This window comes from Oculina patagonica, chromosome 11 (assembly GCF_052425735.1).
Source record: "Oculina patagonica isolate OP01 chromosome 11, crgOcupat, whole genome shotgun sequence".
In the NCBI taxonomy this organism is placed as follows: domain Eukaryota; kingdom Metazoa; phylum Cnidaria; class Anthozoa; order Scleractinia; family Oculinidae; genus Oculina; species Oculina patagonica.
The window spans coordinates 17437376-17457248 of NC_135768.1; the positions used below are offsets into that span (position 1 = coordinate 17437376).

Below are 19873 nucleotides of genomic sequence, written 5' to 3' on the forward strand. Positions count from 1 at the left end.
AGTCTAAAGTTCACTACAGGTCCATACAAATCGAATACGGTAGTAACACTTTGTTGCTCAAAATCAAGATTTTTGTGCCTTATGGTGAAATACCTTCTGGTAAATTAAGCCTGAATTTCACTCCACATTCACAAAAAACTTTCAGTTTGAAACTTTTAAGTTTCAAACTGAAAAATGAATATTTTAAAAAATATTCATTTTGGACCTTGGTCCATGAAAATTGAATAAGGCTGTGTCACTTTGTCGATCAAATTCAGGATTTTTGGGCCCTTTTGGTGAAATACGACCAGGTAGACTAAGCTTTGTTTCACTTCAGATTCACAAAAAAAATTCCAGTTTGAAACTTACAATGTTCATTTTAGACCTTTTAAAGAAAATGCCAACACGTGGATTTAGCCTAACATTCACTACACTTTCATAAGAATAGACTAAGGTTGTTTCACTTAAATGCTTAAAATAAATCAGGATTTTTGGGCCCTTGTGATGACACACCAACGGGAGAATTAAGCATTACTTTCACTTCAGATCCAAAAACATTTTCCAGTTTGAAACTTAAAATGTTGATTTTGGACCTTTTTAAGAAAACGCCAATACGCGGACTCAGCCTAAAGTTCACCACAGTTTCATAAGAATCAAAGAAGGTAGTGACGCTTTGTTGCTCAAAATCAACCTTTTTGGGCCCTTCTGTTGAATAAACACCAGGTAGATTAAGCCTGTTTTTCACTCCAGAGTGACAAAAAAGTTCCAGTTTGATAGTTAAAATGTTCATTTTAGACCTTTTAAAGAAAATGCCAACACGTGGATTCAGCAAAAGGTTCACTACAGGTTCATAAGAATCGAATAGGGTAGTGACACTTTAATGCTCAAAATCAGGATTTTTGGAAAAATGTGATGACATACCATGGGTAGATAAGGCCTGATTTTCACTTCAGATTCACCAAAACCCGCCAGTTTGAAACTTAAAATGTTTATAAGTGGAGAAGTGGTCGCACTTATTTTCACTTTAATCCAAGTCACCAATTATCATGTATGTAAAATGTTTATTTAAGTCCTTTTTAAGAAAATGCCAACACGTGGATTTACCCTAAAGTTCACTGCGGGTTTATAAAAATCGAATAGGGAAGTGACACTTTGATGCTCAAAATCAAGTTTTTTAGGCCCCTGTGATGAAATAAAACCAGGTAGATTAAGCCTAATTTTCACTCCAGATTCACAAAACACATCCAGTTTGAAACTTAAAATGTTCATTTTGGACCTTTTCAAGACGATGCCAACACGTGGATTCAGCCTAAAGTTCACTCCAGGCCCCAGTTGTTCAAAAGGTGGATAGCGCTATCCACCGGATAAATCACTATCCGGTGGATAGCGTAGTATGTTTGGTTGAGACTTATCCACTGGATAGCGATTTATCCGGTGGAGAGCGTTATCCACCCTTCGAACAACTGGGCCCAGGTCCATAAGAATCGAAGAAGGTTGTGAAACGTTGATGCTCAAAAATCAGAATTTTTGGGCCCTTGTGATGAAATAACACCGGGTAGAATGAGCCTGATTCAGTTTCACTTCAGATCCAACAAAAATTGCTACATTGAAACTTAAAATGTGCATTTTGAGCCTTTCTGAGAAAAGGTCAAAACTTGAATTCAGTCAAAGCTCACTCCAGGTCCATACAAGTCGAATACGGTAGTGACACTCTGTTGTTTAAAAAAAATACCACCAGGTAGATTAAGCCGGATTTTCACTCCAGATTCACAAAAACCTTTTAGTTTGAAACTTAAAATTTTCATTTTGCACCTTTTTAAGAAAATGCCAACACGTGGATTCAGCTTATAGTTCACTACAGATCCATAAGAATTGAATAAAGTTGTGGATGGATGGATGGATGGATGGATAATCTTTATTTAAACACGGTCAAATTCATCAGCTTACAATACAACAATCTAATTATAATATATATACAAGAAAGAGGGGAAATATACAAATATATGTACAAATATAAAAAGCTGCTTTCCACGAATGCCGTGCCATACAGTCCAGTTTACCCAGAGTGACAAAGCTATAACCTTGTTATCTAATTTATACTCCATTAAGGTGGAACGGTGTCACGTTCGTATGTAAAATGTATATCCCATTTTATTATCAAAGTCAAAACAATGTAACGATACTTTACTCTGTCAAAACGGCTTATAGGGAAATACTGAAACGGAATAAATCATTGTGTTTAGTTGATTTTAGTCTCAATTATTGCTCTCATTTGTTTAGTTCATTAACTACAGGTTCCCAGCCCATAACTAAGTCACTTCAGTTTGATAGTCAATGAGGACACTAGTAGTCTAATCAGTTTCATTTAAAAATCTAAAGGATTGCAGTCCAACGCCTACATTTTCATGCCTTCATTCAGGTATAGTTAGCCCTTCAAGCTAGCTAACCGCAAGGTACTGAACTAAAAGTGGTTTTGTGCGTTCCATGAACTAAGGAATTGAAGTGAGTACCCTCTTGAGGTACACTATACAGAAAAGCCATTAAAAAGTCACAATAGACAGAATAGATTTTTTTGCCATTCATGATATCGACCGTAGTGCTCTAAATTTAGTAACGAAGGACTGAAACTATCGGCGTCACACAATTTTACGAAAAGTTGGAATACCATTACGGTGTTCATGATTATCAGCAAACAAGCTCGCTATTTTTTTCCAATGGAAATAAACAACTCAAGCCACTAGAGCAAAGGAAAGACGGGTATTCCAACTAGAGCAAATTCTTTGAGACAAAATATACCCGAAACTGATAAAATCTAATGGCATGTTCATTTGAATTCCTATTGGTTTTACCGAAGTACTTGGTCTCCACTTTAAAAGAAAACAACTAGTAGCCTTTACCATCACTTAGGACTTAAGTCTGAGTCGATTCCAATGTATTTCTTGTGTGCAGGTAATATTAGAGAAACAAGCTCTCAGTACAAAATATTTCTGTAGATTTTTGCTAGCACAAGTAAGCTAAAAGAAAATTATTGCGTACAACAGAATCCCGATTTCTAAAAACCTCCAGGTGAAATGAAATTGTTTTCGAGAAACTGGGAGGTTCGAAAAAGATTTAACAGAGAAGTGTTATTCAAAGGAGATGAAATTTGGTTTGACTGAGGAGTCAGGAGTTTCGAGAAACCGAGAGTTCAAAGAATTGGGAATCTACTGAAATTAAAAATCCAAACATTGAGATTTCCGTGTTTAGCTACATACAACCAACCTTGTTGTGTAGAGTCAAGAGAGAGTGTTTCTTTTGATAGTTGTAGGAAAAATTCGACAGGAAGGAGATCAAACAGAAGACATAAAATGGAGTGGTCACATTCATAATGTATACAACAGTAAATGCATATTAATAGTGAGTTAGCTTTCTCTTAACTTAGACAGTATGTAAGTCTTAGTTCGGGGCATCGAAATTCCATTTGATGACCTAAAGTAAATTGCGAACCAAATCAAGCAATTATGGTTTAGTGAAGAAATCGATGATGCATATAACTGATATAAGTGTTAAGCGCCTGCATGGAAAGAAGAAGTAAAGTTTCGCAAACTGGTACATGTCTTCCTGCACGTTGATCATGCAGAAACATATAAAGTAAAAAAAAACTAGCAATCGTTGCTTTCAATTCACCAGTTTCCAGACGAATGATTTTATCAAAGTGCATACAAACTCAACGGGACGGCATTTCAGAATGACTAGAAATAAACGTTTTGCAACGGTCAGGACATCAGCACCGAGCAAAGGCGAAAATCATATCTATTTTTGTTTTGTGCTTGGGTAATGCAAGTACTGTCATTAAATTGATGTCAATTACAAATTTGGTGCTTATGCTCTTGGTGACGCATTTGACAAGTGCTAAATAATTGGCCCAAACCAAACGCTGCATATTTTAAGAGTACCATGCTACACTGATAGTTAAAAAACCTTTACTTCAAGGAATTCTGAGATATGGCACATTACCAGGAGCCATAATCCCCGATTATGGCTCCTGACATTACTTACTTTCATTTTGTGTGAGAATAGTATTATTTTGTTTACCGTTAAATAATTTTATTAAATCAATTCTTTTGATACCATGCTTCTTTGGACAAGGAAGAGTCATGTAATAAACCAGTTTTTTAACATTGTTCTGCACCCGATAGTTTTGTCATGCGAATCAAATAAAAATAGTCGCTTTTCAACCCAGTTCAAAGTCTTTGAATCGAGTATAGAGGTGAAATCGAAAATTCCCTATTTTAAGAAAAAATAAAGATAATTGAAGAAAAAAATAACATCAATTTTTTCAGCTTTACGAAGGGCCACCTATATGCAAAAGATGAGCGAATTCGATTTTTAAGCCTCGCCAGAAAAAAAAAAATGATTTTTTTGATGTTTGTTTTGAGTTTTGTTACAAGCATAAAACAGACCAATTTATCCAGAGTGTCAAAGTTGTAGCCTTGTTATCTAATTTTTACTCTATTGATGTGGAACGGTGTCAACATAAGTATGCACAATATCCACCGCATTTTATTATCAAACCAAAACAATGTAACGACACTTAACTCGGTCAAACACGTAAAGGGAAATATAAGAAGATTTGTCTATGGTTGACTGATCTTGACATATTTTGAAAGAATTATCATATCGTGACCATCCAGATTATTATAACAAGCAAAATCAAGTTGGAAGGTGTGGGTCGTTACAACATGGTAGTCAAAGGAAAACCATTTGTCTCATAGAGCCACACTCTTTTACGGGAGGAAAAACTAGCTGAAATAGTACCTGCTGACCACTTGATGACGAAAATATCCGAATCAATACATTTATTATTGAGGGGGGCGTAAGGGGGGTCCGAAAACCGCAAAACCGCACAGAGATACGCTACAAAACCGCAAACCGCATCAAATTTTACCAAAACACCGAAACCGCAGTTTCAAATGACCAACAACGGTAGATTAGACTGGATCTAAGCCGCAGATCTGGTCTGGAATGTCATCAAGTCAACGTATCATTGGATAAAACAGTTAAACACATCAAGTATTAACTGGAAGAGGCTGCAATTACAAGCTACAGGGCAAGTTTGCTTAATAACGAACCCTGATTGTGTAAGCTGATACGCTGTAAAACAAAACACTTGGCTTAAGCTTGTTTAACTGAAGCAAAACAACCGAATGTGAAAGGATCCAGTGGAAACGTAAGAGAATCATATTACCGCAGACAATTTTCTCACCGACTACCGCGACCTAAAATTTGTAATAACCGCACACCGCGTAGTCTTGTAAAACCGCAATACCGCAGGTTAAAATAAAAATTACCGCAAAACCGCACGAAAAATAACGCAAAACCGCATCACCGCAAACTCTTACGCCCCCCTCATTATTACTTTCTTTACAGCTGGCAAAGTTCAAAATGGCCGTTCGTCAGAAAACGTTAACCTTGGTGAAGATTTTTGGATTTCTATTACTTGTGCATTCGACAGCAAACGCGACCAATTTATCTACCCAAGCGTCACCTACGAATCTCTCTTTAATACAACCGTTGTCTTCCGATGACGGAGAAACCAATCAGTGTGAACATGGCAGCATTGTGTATAACGAATGCAACGACGAGTGCGAGTGTCAGCATGGAAAGCTAGTAAAGTGCTATCGAGTGAGACGTGAATTCACACAGATGAGTATGGCAGATCGCCGTCGCTACATTGAAGCTTACAAACGAGCTTCCTTAGATCCTTTGTTCGTGGAAGGATACAGCGCGCTTGTGGGGTGTCACATAATGATGCCGCAAGAATTACTTCATCTGACACCCATCCTCTTCCTGCCTTGGCATCGCTGGTACTTGCTTCAATGGGAAAACCTCCTGAGGAAGATCGATTGCTGCATCGCCTTGCCGTTTTGGGACTGGAGCCGAATGGCTACGAACTGGTGGAGGGAAACTGATCCAAGTGACGTCTGGAATTCAGCGGACCATGGTTTGGGAGGCAATGGTGCCCCCCCTGAAAACTGCGTAGAACATGGGCCATTTAGAAAGGACGTGTGGAATCTGACCGCAATGGCAGGAGGGCATTGTCTAAGACGAAGATTTAACTACAGCATGACCTTACCAAACAGAAAAGAAGTTTTAGACGCTCTCTCCAATCCTGCGTCTAAATATTCAACATTTGAAAATTTCCTTAGGTTCAAACACGTTGCGATGCACGCTGCAGTCAGAGGAGCAATGATTTATAGTAATGGTTCTTCTAATGCTCCTGAATTTATTTTCCTTCACAGTTTCGTGGACAAAATATGGACAACCTGGCAGAATAAGGGCGATGATTATAAATTCGCTTCCTTTTCAAAATCAAAAGTCAAATTGCCTTTCTCATCTACTTACGGGTGGCAGTGGTTAGATAATGATTATTTACCGGGAGGAATCAAAATTTGTTACGAAGATGTACGCGATGGCATGGAAAATGCTATGTGAAACATTTTACCCTTGCTTTTACGAGTCCCTGTTTTTGAAAACCAAGCAGTAGTCAAATAAAGGTGGCGGCCGATCTCCACCATATTTGTGATGTATGCAGGCCTTACTCAACTAGTAACCATTGTAACATTTTATTTGATTGATGGCTTAGCTGCTTTCAAGAACAGACCACACCCCCCTCCCCGACAAAAATTGCCCCAGCGGCGTGACAAAAGTTGTGATTTTAGGTAAACTTATTAATAATATAATGAGCAGTGTATATCTCTGAAATGTATTCAAGCAACATATTTAAATTCCCATCAACATAACACTTGTCCTTTGGTAGTTAAAATTTTAAACTGGAAAAAATCTTTACTTTATGCTGTAAAAAACCACAAATTAAACAAATATTGGGCACTGAAGAAGTTGATTCTGTTGTCGTAGTCGGTACGGCTGTACCGACTAAAAGCTTGCGATTCAAACGAAAGAAATACCAAAATACAAACAAAAATAATACAAAAAACGATCAAAACGAAGACTTACATAATTTTGGCGCATCTTCTGTTCAGGCCTCATTGTTTACACAACGAATGAAAAAGGTAAAGGCTAATCCTTGACAAATCAACAAGCGAAATCTTTGAAATCACTTCAAAGACCGCACAAATTGCAAAGCACATGGCCCAAGCAAATCACATGACCCACACAAGGAGGGCAGGGGATGCGAAGACGGGTCATGAATGGTTCCTCAAAATTTTGCAGTGCTCGCAAAATTACACTTCTGCTCAGAATACTCGCAAAATTTTAGTGGTTGCTCGTTTGTTCGTGCTCGCATATTTTTACGAGAGCTTGCATGCTGGGTTTTCGGCGGAGGTAGCTTTTTTTTTAAATAGTGCTCGTTGTTCGCAAGACTCTTAACATGTCGCTGCTCGTGCTCGCAAAGAAAGACGCTATGTCTGCTTACAAGCTCGCAAAGACCATTTGATACCCCTATGAAGGGGCACGGGACAACAAACTGTGCCTGTACATCTTTCAAGTTCTTTATGAAAACGTAAGGCCATGCTGCACGAGGCAATATTTCTGCAACTTGCAATGCAGCAATGATGACTGTAAAGCATTGCAAAATGCAGAGGGAATAAAGGGTTGCCGCTCAGATGTTAAAAAGGCGACCGAAACTATTCTGACATATTCTGCCGTTGTACCACTAGAAGCCTTGCATTAAGCCTTCAGTCAACATCTAATTTCCTCAAAAATCTCAATAAAAAGCAATATTTATCAGAGGGATTAAGAGATTGGCCAAAAAGAGACCTTGGAAAATCGTATATCGGTATATCATCAAATTCTCCTAGACACATTGAAAGTATATGTAAAGAGAGTGGTAATGAGAATCTGTATGTTGATGTCAAATGTTGCTTCTCATGATCAGTTTCAGCGATTCATATTCCTATGCACTGAATGCTAAAAGCCACAAGTTGAGTAAAGCCTTCAAGGTTCTGGAACAACCAGAATGCCAACATTTCCCAAAGTCGCATGATGGTGTGGGCCAGACCAGAGCGCTTGCATTGAAAGACATTGATGAGTTGGTCTCGAAAAGACTGACTGTATGAAGACGAGAATATGAACTCACAATTGACCTCGCTCCCAATGTGTGGCTTCAATAGCTCAGTTGGTAGAGCATCGCACCGGTATCGCGGAGGTCACGGGTTCGAATCCCGTTGAAGCCCTGAATTTTTTTCAGGCTTCTTTATTCCAATTGCTTAAATTGGAAATTCACTGCGACGATCATTTACCACCCTCATATACATCCGCAGTTCATATATGAATCATTTCATATACATTACATCAATATGATATTTATCGACTGAAGCGTACGTCAAATTAACGACCCGATACGGGTCGGGTGTATTGGACATGGATGCAGTTATTTTTTACATCATTGCTTACAAACCAAAAAATTAAAAAAAAACTACTTACAACGCTTACAAAAAAAACACATACAAAAAAAACTACGTTTCTTTCCCCGTTTTTACACAGTTTCGAACTTCTCTTACATAAACATCGTTAATATTTATCTTCCAAATGTTGCTGTCACAACCACTCAAGTTCAAAACGGATGCAATTGAAATTAATTGAAAATTCAGTGCCGCCCAGGGATTAGGAAGGAAAACAGGCAAATGAGCCCATGGCCCCTGTCATTGGAAAGTTATGGGCCATTTAAAAAAAGTTTGGGCCATTAGGGTAAATAAATGGGCCAGAAAAAATTTCAACAAAGGTTACATAATTCTTTATTGCTTGTATTTTACACTGGTTCAAGCAAAGTGTAAATGCAAAGTCACAGATCTTATATAGCTAATAAAAATTACATAAGACTAAAGTACTGTGTAACTTACACAAATGAAATTATACAGGTTTAACGTTATTCCATCAAAACTACATAACAATATCATTGAGATAAAACTATAGATTCTGAACTGGAACTAAAATTTTCGCCCTTCAGAACTAGAATGCCCGGAAGAAACACTTTGATTATGGGTCGTTTCACCAGACCTTTGTTTTCGTCATTGTTTACAGGATCACGATTCTGCTCAGTTGTGGCGGACTTGGCGTTCGTGGTGAAAAGTGTCGACAATTTTCTCTAAGAGCTGTCCAATTTTAACACTTTTTTGTGAGGCATGTTAACTTTAAACAAATGAGGCTAACAACAAATGCAAATAAATTCAAAGCGGCCTATAAGAATGACGATACAGACGAAAACACGAAAACACTGAAAGCACATGGAACTCTGAGCGAGAGCCTTGTTTGCAAGCAAAGTCCGGGTTCAGGATCTGGGGACAAAAATAAAGCGAACGCGAATGAAAGAGTCGAAAAGAGCGAAGGCACCGTGGTTTTTCGCTTGTTTATTCGTGATTAAACTGAAAATTTTACACGATTAAAATCCTTTTCACAAAGTAGTATATATTTTACTAGCTGTTTCGCGGCTTGTGCGCATCACAGGCCCGGTAAGTACTTTTTTAATGCGCCATTTCGTAGCTTTATACGCCATATGCGCATGGCGCACGTCCTTCCTAATCCCCGCCCGCCATACAGCCAGTTTGTATCGATCTGTTTTCGTGGCGAACGAAGAAGTTGAAATTTCTTTGTTCTGTACTCGACATTTCATTGGCTGAAGCTAACTTTGTCTGGGTGACCCCGGTTACAGTAGTCGCACTGTAACATAGGCTCGATTTCCAGCCGCTTTTCGGGAAAATGAGCCCGCGCTCCTCCCCCCGAAAGCACTCTCTCAGTCTCTCTCGGGGAGGAACAAAGACCGGACTCGAGGAGGCGGTGGAAATCGAGCCTAACTGTAACACTCCTTTACACAAGTTATGAAAATTTAAAATAGCAACTAAGCACCATATTACTTTTCTTAAAAGCTTAGCCCGATTTTACTAAATACGTGAAATAACCATTACACTTTTAGATACATGTACTATATGTTACTCTTTTCTTTAGTTTTGACTATTACGTACTAACTGTTAGGTATCGTTAGGAGCTAAAGTACATTGTTTTGTAGAATTAGTTAATGTTGAGCTTAATGCTCTTGTTAACACTCCTTTGCACAAGTTATGAAAATTTCAAATAGGCTCTAAATAAGGGAATTATTGTCAGCAATGTTGTCATGTGAACTTCTTCTTGGTTGCTGTAAAACGAGCCATGTACTAAAACACAACAAGAACAACAAGTTAGAAATATACACAAATAATCCTAGTTGTTTTATGCCACAGGTTTAAAATAACGCAGACTTAACCTACCTAAGCAATGCATGCAGAGGGCTATACCGGTTATTTTAATAGCTACAGGACTTTGCATGCATTGCAGACCTATGATGCTAGTCCATATTCCCCTGGCCTTGCTTGCTTCCCATTTCCTGCCTGTTTTTTTAGTGGTTCCCACAATCTCTGTGCTGCTGTCTATTGTATATAAAGGTTAAGGGGGAGGGATGCCATTTGGAAATTGAAAAAAAAATCCTTAAAAGAGACCAATCAGGGCACCTGATGGCTCAATCTTTGCATGACCCCTTAAATATACCCAAATACTAAAAATCGAATTTATTGGTATTTATTTGTGTGCAACCCAAATTGAGACCTTGATGGCTAAAAAAAATAGTGAATCAAATAACCCTTTCTTCTTCCACTTCTCATAGAGTTCCCACCACCATTACTCCCAGATTTACAATACCCCCCCCCCCACCCCTGCACCTTCCCCCCATCCCTAACTGACTAGTATATACCTGATCATAACCCTCAGACTCCCGCAGCTGCTTTACATCAAACATGTTACCATCTAAAGCAAGCAGAGAAATCTGTGACTCCTTCAGTAGTTGCGGTGAAATGGCGTCTAAGGCCAAGCAGTTTTCTTCTACTCTAAGCACTTTGAGTCGCGGACACCTTGACAGACTAGCTGGAAGCGAAGCAACTTGATTTTTGTTCACATTTAGTTCAACAACTTGCAAATCCCCAACCGATTCAGGAAGGGTGCGAATTTTATTATCGGACAAATCAACAACATCAAGATGTCTTGAGGTACCAAGGCCTTCAGGAAATGCAGTTAGTTGATTAGATGCTAGTGACAGAGTTTTCAGATGACTTAGGCTTGTGAAGAGACCAGCAGGAAACACCTTGATGTTGTTTTTGTTTAGTATTAGGACTTCCAACTTCTTGAGCTGACAGAGTTCTGATGGCAAGACCCCTAAAGAGCATACACAAACATTAAAAAACTCATTAATAATTCATTAAGAAAATACAAAAGAAATTCATGTTTAATGAGTGTCTTTATATCTGATAAAGACACGGCTAAACTTTACGTCCAATTTTCTAGGCCAAAATAACCCCAAATCTAAATATTAGTACAAGAATGAGTTGATCTACATCAGAAGATTTTTAAGCCGTTCAATAAATTCGCAGTTCGTGTTTTATCAAGTCTAAAACACTCGGCTGCGCCTTGTGTTTTAAACTTGATAAAACACTGCTGCTCATTTATTAAACATTACATAAAAGTAAATCACGTAATTACGGTAGCCACTCTCTAGCCCCCTTAACCACACACCTCTTCCAAGATAATAATTTTTGACAGTCTATGAGCAAGAAAAAAATGTTGGCCTATGAAATTCACCTTTTATCATTACTATTTTGTGAAAATTTGTCACCAAATAGCACTAAAACATTAAAAACATTTTACATGAATGGGTTATTCCAGAAAAAATACACACCCCCCCGACGGATGGCAAAACTTTTTGACCCCCCCTCCTGTCCGGATTTCCCAGATCGCTAGACCCCTCCTCCCGCCCGGATTTCCAAGCTCAAGGACCCCCCCTCCCGCCCGGATTTCCATTTTTTTAAAGGCCCTAACTGAACACAACAGGCAATAGAAAAGACGCAACATTTCTTCCAAAAGATCCCTGTTTATTATAACCTTCAAAACTGGGCTAATATTGCAAATTTTGCAAGTCAAATATCAACATTTCAAATCAGATTATGTAAACGATCGCGCGTGTATTTATAAAGTGATCTCGGGTAGACTTTCCTCGAAAATGCCACTTGCTTTTTTCCGTCATACAACAAACGTACAAGATAAGAAACATGTAAGTCTTAAAACGTATGTAAATGTAAGAAGAAAAAAACAGTGAAAAAAGTCCTTAATGCGCTAATATAGAAAAATATAATTTCAGTTGTCGGTGTCGTCGGTGACAAAGCGGCCTAAAATTGGCGCGTGTTTACAAGATCGAGTTCCCGCTGTTAGGACTATTAGTGTGATATTTACTTGAGCTTATCAATAAAGCTTTTCGAACTACAATAATTTTAAATTTTGTTACCTATATGGATCTGTAGGTCAACTGGAACTCTTGCCTTTCTTTCTAAGAATTCAAAGTTTTCATGCGTAATGTCCACATTCTGGCTTTCATAAACTTGTTAACATATCGGTCGTAAGGCATGGATTAATACAGTGGAAGAAGCCAAATAATACACAAATTGTGTATACGCATGTTAGTCAGCAAAACAGGTTCTCGGGTTGGCTAAAATATACAGAAAAGTACAATCTGCAGCCAGCCCGATCGTCTTTTCTTCGCATTTTTCAAGGATGTTGCAAAGCACGGGCTCGGGTGGCCTGGGTACCGTAAAAATGTTCCAGGCGTTGCATGCTCGGTTGACAGTGTTTTTTCCGATCGTAAAGTTGTTGTTATCCATTTATCGCGCTGGTTCTTCATGAATAAAAGGACCTATGAAGGTAAACTTGAAGCATATGAGGTACGAACACCATAAACTGGAAGACTACAAGATTTTCCGATGCAAACTTCTTCTTTTAAGTGGTAAAACATATCGAAGGTTCAGAACCCCCCTCCCGCCCGGATTTCCCAGGCCATTTACCCCCCCTCCTGCGAGAATTTCCAGTTTGCCATCCGTCGGGGAGGTGTGTATTTTTTCTGGAATAACCCAATACATTATTTGAGATGAGCTTTCTCTCTATTAAGCCCCCTTCTCTTCCCCTCCCCCTCCCCTTGCTCCACAAACACCCCCCTCACCCCCTAAAAGGTTTGAAAGTCTTAAAAAAGAAATAAGCCCTCTGGAGATTTTCCAAATAGAGCTTTAAAAGTAGTCTCCAAACAGGAACTTAGTTTTATTATAATTAAATTATCCAGTTGAAACCCAGCTTTACGGACACCCACTTACAATGGATGTCTGATGTGATACAAAAAAAAGACTATCTGACTCATTTTTTTTCCTTGGATACTACTTCTCTGTAGTTCTTCCCCAATTTCATGGAGCTTCTGCCTTCAGGATTCTACTGTATGTTTGTTTGATTGACATGTAATTATATTGGATGTATATTATATTATAGTTATAATAATCAACAGCCTTTACTAGGCAATTTAATCTTACCAATATGATTTGATGTCAGCGTAAGGCTCTTTAGTGAAGTAAAACCTCCAAATGCTGGTGGCAATACTTTCAGTTTGTTGTTTGAGAGATCCAATGTTCGCAAAGATGTCCCTAATCGTAACAACTGAGGAGGCACCTGTTATGAGAAAATGAGCAAATTCAATCTATCATGCACTAATTAATAAACATAGCCATTATTTGCCATTGAAGTAAAGCTCTGTCAGCAAAACAGATTCAGAAGCCTCCCAGCAGATATAGACCAGCTATCATGAAACACTACAACCTTTTACATCCCCAGATGAATTCCAGTAGCCTGTAAATCCAGTAGCCTGTAAATAGGCTCCTTAGTAAGGCATACATGCTCCATTGGGGAGCCTGTTCACAGGGTAGAATTTCAATACATTCTGTTTTGACAGCTGCTTAGAGAACTCTACACTGTTATACCCTCGATACCATGATCTAACTGAAGTTTAGCAGACCATAACACAAACTTTCCCTAGGAACTTTCGCACTCAAATTGTTCACCACAAACAAGTACGGCAAAACATTAAACCTGAAGTGCCACTTTCTAGAAAAAAGTATGCATTACACATAGTTTTGGGTGAACTTCTCTCAAGAAGTCTCCTATATCCAATATTTCCACCATTTCAAAACCGACATGTGTTGAACTTTCGGTGCAAAAGTTGCCGTTAGGGTCTGCCAAACTTTAAATGCTTTACAACTAATCATGTCATATTTATGATCCAATTAGCTCATGTTTCGGCATCACGTGTCCACGTTTAGATGCAAGCTACAGTGGTTATGTGTCTCCAAGAAGGGCAGTATTCGAATATATCACAAGAAAGTTTATGTATTTTCCACTGCAACTCAAATGGGCTACAAGTACCACAACTTAAAAGCTGTCAAAAAGTGAGAAAATCATTAGAAGTAAATGAACAAACTGAAATAGACATCAATGAGCAAACTGAAATTGATATCAAACACTTTGCATTTAAATTTGTATTTAACTTACGTTTCTTGCATAAAATGTTTAGATCAGTTTATTAAAAAGATATATACTGTAAAGGATATAATTAACAAAAAAAATGAATGTGATGTTTTTTTGTTAAAAATGCAACAATATATAAGCTCAATCTATCTTTTAACGTAAGAGAATTTAACATGTACATTAGCTTAAGTTGCATGATATTAAAGTTTTGACTTCACCTCGGATAATCCTTTTCCGCATAGAGAGCAGACGCCCGTCTTTTGTGCACTTTCCAAATGTGGAGCTAGCGAATTGCCCATTTTTAAACGAATCTACTAAACATCAGATGGTTCTTTTGCCAAAAATCCGCCCAGTTTCAGCAGATATTCTTGACATGCACAACAAACTCCTTTCACGAACTTCTGTTTTGAAAACGAGCTTGGTAGCCTGGCGATACCAAGGGGCGGTTACTATTCCAAGATGGCGTCCGGAAGATCAAGAGGAAAAACACACGTTCTTTTAACGGGATCTCCAGGAGTTGGCAAGACAACTCTCTGTAGAAAAGTTTATGAAGTTCTCAATGGTAAAGGTATCAAGGTACAAGGATTCTATACTGAAGAGGTTCGCAACAGCCAGAAGGGGAGTAGGGTGGGGTTTGATGTTGTCACCCTCGATGGTCAGCGTGGACCCTTGGCAAGAACAAAAGGGTATGTTCATGTCAGGCTTCAATTATTATGTTGATTATCTGCAAATCATATTGCTATATTTTATTTGAAACAGCAAAGAAACCTAACAATTTCGTAGATTTCGATAATATAGTCTGCACATGTACATAACCAGACATAACCCCTAAATCACTGCACTTGCTATACAGACTAGCATTATAGAGCTTCAAGTCAGCGGAGAATAATTTAAAGTCTCTCATTGGGTTTTGGTTTACCTTCTGTATAACATTTTTTTGAAAATAAGAAAATCTGGGTTGGTCGGACGACGCTAAAGAGAGAGAGAAAAAAAAAGGGGATGGCCTAACAGCAACACACACATGTAGTGCAAATGTTTTAAAACAATTCACATAACATTATATTTTTTAGTACACATTTAGGTATTTTGTGAGTCGTCTTTGCAGGAACACAACAGTCAAAAGAGACTGACCTAAGGAAGCTGGTAGACAATGGCTGTCTCCAATTTCCTAAGAGCAGTGATACCGTACATTTGTACATATAGCCCTTAGCACGCATTGCATGCCTATGGTGCTAAATGAACTCCTTATCATAGGTCTGCAATGTGTACAAAGGGCTACAGCTCTCTACACACATTGCAGGCCTACAATGCTAGGTTTTTCTCTCCCCTTCCCAGGAACAGGGAGGGGAGAGACAAGAATGCATTTTAACTTCATTTTTTGGTTTTTGAGACCTCAACCCCACCCCCTTGGAATTTCCCATGACCCTGTATGGGGAGGGTATGAATATATTTCATAAACTGCTCAATAATATCTAAAATCACAATGACAATGTAAATGGCAAATGAACTAAGCAACAGTGACAGTATGGGAAGGTCCTGCCAGGGTGGGGGGGGGGGGGTCCTGTGTGGCTTGTCCAAATTTTATAAATGTCCCGTATTGCTGTTTTATTGCACTTCGTGTCGTTGTTGGTAATTAAATTGAAGGAAAATTGCTTGTCCTTGTTGGAATTTAGTTTTTTCATAAGGATTGTCGTTTGTTGCGATATCATTTTATGTGCTGTCACCACTATTCGGACCATGTCGCTTGTCGGAATTTACTCTGGCAGGGCCTCTATGGTTGGCATGGAGTGATGATTTCATTTCTATTTATAATAATTGTAAAATAATTATTATTTTGTATTTATAACCTTCTTTCAGTGATGCCCAGACTGCTAGAGCAAGATCATCACCTTCAGTCGGTAACTACTTGGTAGATGTCAAGTCATTTGAACAGCTTGCACTTCCCACAATAAAGCTTAACTCAGACAAATCCAAGGTAACCACACTGAGGGGCACAATGAACCATTGGCATAATGTTATAAAAGCATGTTGGATTCCAGACTGAGTGGTCTCAGATGGACTACTCAGAAATGTTTTGTCTGGGAAGGCTCTGCCCTGAAGTCCAACTCCTTACAGGCCTTTATACATACCATTTTGACAGAAAAGCACCCCTTTTGTATACCTTTTACTGAAAAGGTACCCCTTTCATTATTAATACTGAAGACATGACATATGCCTAAAACAGGAAGTCTTGATGCCATTTTTATGTAGCACTTCATATTTAAATTTAAACGATACAGCCATAATGTGCATCTGATCCAATTATTATTTAAATTTAAGGCCCTTTTAAATACCTTAATGACCGATATCCCTACCCTTTCATGTACCTAAGTTTACTTGTGAAATCCCTACCCTTTTATATACCTGAAGCATGAAAAAGGTACCCCTTTCGGGCCTTCTGGCCTGTAGCCCCTTTGGGGTTAGGGTGGCATAGTGGGAAGGGTGGCAAATGGTACCTAGGAAATGGCGAGTCATAGAATCTTTTGATCTGATCTTGAAGTCCTGAAAGCCTTTGTGATGAGTCACAGATCTCATTTTTGTGTTTTTTTTTCCTGCCCCATAATAATTATATAGTGAGTGTCTAATTATTTAATCATTTAAGTCTCAATCTCAGATTTTTAGAACGGAGACTTGGCATCTCGGCAATTCTTAGATTTTATCACCCCTTGTGGTGGGCCAGGGTGCATTCTGTGTACATGCCAGGCTGAAGATACACCATTTTTTTTTTACAGGTCTACGCCAAGGTCCTCTATTATTCTTACCTAAAAATAATAAGTCATCTGTATGCCAGTTCAAAGGTGCCGACTACAATCCTACGCCACTAAAGCTGCGCAATTTTGAAATCCATGCCATAACCTACGTAGAATGCAGCCTGGGTGAGGGGGGTGGGGGGAGGGGTGGTTTAGTAATGTGCAGTATGGTGGACTACTATCCCATTTAGGGAGAGTAGCAATAAATATTTATTATCCTAGGCACTATGCAATGGAAACAGTGTTATTAGCTCAGGTTAAAAGGGTAGTATGGCCCTGGTACAGATAGCTTTTTACAATGTCACCATGACACAATATAACTCAACTTGAATAAAGATGAGTAATGAAAAATGAAATGCTTCTCCTTATCTTGTTATTCATAGGTTACCACAGATGACAAAACAGTAGTTATTGTGGATGAAGTAGGAAAAATGGAGCTCTTTAGTCAAAGCTTTGTAAGCTCAGTTCGCGAACTGTTTTCATTGAAGGAAGTCACAATACTTGCTACTGTACCTGTTACAAGACAGCGACCCATCCCATTTGTGGATGAGCTTAAGAGTAGGGAAGATGTCACACTAATTGAGGTGAGATTTGCCTGCGAGCAAGCTTTCTTAGGGGTGTTGGCCTCTCCAAATAGAGCTTGGTTCAGGGCTAAGGTGAGATGTCAATAAATTTGAAATCTTACCACTAACAGTTATTTAATAATAGCAATTTTAATATAATTTATTTTATTCAACAATAATAAAACTAGATTGTTATATAGCTTGAATTTTTCTCCCAATAGTGTGCGCTCTTATGCTACTTCAATGTCACTTGACATCCAACAATATAACTGTTTCCCTCCAAAAGTCTTCTAACAATTAACGGGCAACATTGCAAAATCTATGATGTCAGAGCGGGTAACAGTGCAATGTTACCCGCAAATGTTGACGGTCAACCAACGTTATTCTAAACCTTTGTTGTGCTGTACTGGTTTCCCAAGGGAAACTTTGAGATTCTCAAAAACTGTAAAATTAACTGTTTCCCTTGGAACTAGACCTAAGTGTTTAGTATTTTGGTGCTTGCAAAAATCTTGTACACAACTGCATAAAAAGGTCACTTTGTTTTGGTTTAACTTGTAGTTAAAACCCTAAAGTATCTTATGTACATATTCCTTGTTTGTTTCAGGTCACTAGAAATACAAGAGATAAGCTGGTCAGTGACGTTGTACACCTCCTAGAAGAGTCCTTGGCGAATAACTGATTCAAGGGTTAAACTAAGGCTCTACAAAGTGTGGACACCATCCTCACTGCAAAGAAAATAACGCTTTTCACCCTTGCCATCACTGAGCACAAGTTGGGTTTGCTTGATCGATGTTGTATGTTTCGTTATTTAAGACCACTGACGAGAGCTTTGGACAATTCAGAGTATTGATGAGCACCTTTTCAAAACAATTTGAACAATTTGAAAGGACACTTTGATCACTTACTCCAGTTCAAAGATGAATGTCGCAGAGTTAAAGATGCCATTTTTCTGGACTTGTTGTCAAGAGTTAATATTTAAAAAAAAACCTTACCAGAGGTTCACACCAGTGAGGTGATAATCAAATGATTACAAATGGAAAGATTTACGTCAAAGAAAAATGTCAGCTGCAAACATCAGCCTGGCTTCATACTGTCATTGCTATACACTGTGCATCAAAGTTGATGCTGTACAGTAAATGGTTATTAAAGAAAATAATTTATTATATAGAAATAATTTATTAATTAAAAATAATACAAATGTAAATAATTTTGTTACGGCAAAGAACCACTGACTGGTTAGCCCAGTTGTTAGAGCGCCAGACTACCCTGCAGGAGGTCTTGGGTTTGAGTCCTGTAAAATTGAGTGTTGTAAAATTATCCCTGAAAAACCCCGAGGGGAGTGGATAATAAAATATATGTATATATATGTATAGGTTGCTTGTAAATTTCAAGGGGGTCTTTTAACCCATGATCACCGCATTATAATACGTAATGGTAATAGAGAGTTTTGCAGTAGCATAGTTGCAGAGTGGTTCTTCATCCACTGTTTCCAAATAGAAATTGGAAATGAGGAGTGTAAGTTTCGGTGGAGGGAGGAAAATTGGACAACCTGGAGAGAAACCATTTGCTCAAGGACAAGAACCAACAACATACTCAACCCGCATATGAAAACAGGCCCATGGTGCTTTGGTTTGGCATTAAACTACAGACCACTACACTTCGTGATTGGTTTTAAAAAAACAAGCAATAAATCAGTTGTGTGTTTATTTTTGCAATCTTGAATGACTCACCAAAATCCTTTACGAAAAAGAAAAAAAGTTTTAAATCTTTGCAAACTGCCGTATTTTAAGCCAGGGGCGGGGGGGGGGGGGGGGGTAATCCCATATCAAACAGACAGGGATGCTCATCAGGAATTTTGAATTTAACCCCTAAAGGAGACCAATCTTGGCGTTATTCATGCTTATTTGACCCCTAAAAGATAAGATTTTAGAACATTTTGAATCTGATGTATTTCTGTAATTTTTTCACGAGCAACCCTACACGAGACCTTGACGACTTAAAATACTGAAATTTTTCCCGGAACACCCTAAGGGAGACCAAAATCCAAAATTTACACCCCTAAGTGAGACGACAACCATCCCCGTCACTTTAATATGGGATTTCCCCCCCCCCCCCCTACCCCACCGACGTATTTTAAGCCATGTGCAACCCAGAGTTTTTGCATACAACCCAAAATAAAATGATAAA

General features: G+C 38.5%; 3 protein-coding genes across 3 annotated transcripts; 2 read left to right on the forward strand and 1 right to left on the reverse strand.

Moving 5' to 3' along the window:
* Positions 1-5403: 5403 nt before the first annotated feature.
* LOC144629702 (tyrosinase-like) lies at positions 5404-6453 on the forward strand. The gene has a single exon (XM_078487925.1). The coding sequence runs from the start codon at positions 5404-5406 to the stop codon at positions 6451-6453; it is 1050 nt and encodes a 349-aa protein (XP_078344051.1).
* Positions 6454-9830: 3377 nt separating this feature from the next.
* On the reverse strand, positions 9831-14737 carry LOC144630404 (leucine-rich repeat-containing protein 57-like). The gene is made up of 4 exons (XM_078488771.1): positions 14553-14737; positions 13347-13482; positions 10700-11157; positions 9831-10127 (listed from the first exon to the last, which is right to left on the reverse strand). Exons 1-4 carry the CDS (start codon positions 14631-14633, stop codon positions 10086-10088), a joined length of 717 nt encoding a protein of 238 aa, XP_078344897.1. The 5' UTR covers positions 14634-14737; the 3' UTR covers positions 9831-10085.
* LOC144630410 (cancer-related nucleoside-triphosphatase homolog) lies at positions 14695-19414 on the forward strand. Its single transcript, XM_078488777.1, has 4 exons — positions 14695-15020; positions 16192-16309; positions 17507-17707; positions 18291-19414. The coding sequence occupies exons 1-4, from the start codon at positions 14794-14796 to the stop codon at positions 18363-18365; spliced, it is 621 nt and encodes a 206-aa protein (XP_078344903.1). The 5' UTR covers positions 14695-14793; the 3' UTR covers positions 18366-19414.
* The last annotated feature ends 459 nt before the right edge of the window (positions 19415-19873 follow it).

Bases quoted from the DNA above. Each gene is read 5' to 3' on its own strand.
- LOC144629702 (XM_078487925.1), top strand. From the start codon at position 5,404: ATGGCCGTTCGTCAGAAAACGTTAACCTTGGTGAAGATTTTTGGATTT.
- LOC144630404 (XM_078488771.1), bottom strand. From the start codon at position 14,633: ATGGGCAATTCGCTAGCTCCACATTTGGAAAGTGCACAAAAGACGGGC. The intron at 13,483-14,552 runs GTGAAGTCAAAA...TTCTCATAACAG, and splicing joins GCGGAAAAGGATTATCCGAG to GTGCCTCCTCAGTTGTTACG. The intron at 11,158-13,346 runs GTAAGATTAAAT...TATGCTCTTTAG, and splicing joins GCTGACATCAAATCATATTG to GGGTCTTGCCATCAGAACTC.
- LOC144630410 (XM_078488777.1), top strand. From the start codon at position 14,794: ATGGCGTCCGGAAGATCAAGAGGAAAAACACACGTTCTTTTAACGGGA. The intron at 15,021-16,191 runs GTATGTTCATGT...ACCTTCTTTCAG, and splicing joins CCCTTGGCAAGAACAAAAGG to TGATGCCCAGACTGCTAGAG. The intron at 17,708-18,290 runs GTGAGATTTGCC...TGTTTGTTTCAG, and splicing joins AAGATGTCACACTAATTGAG to GTCACTAGAAATACAAGAGA.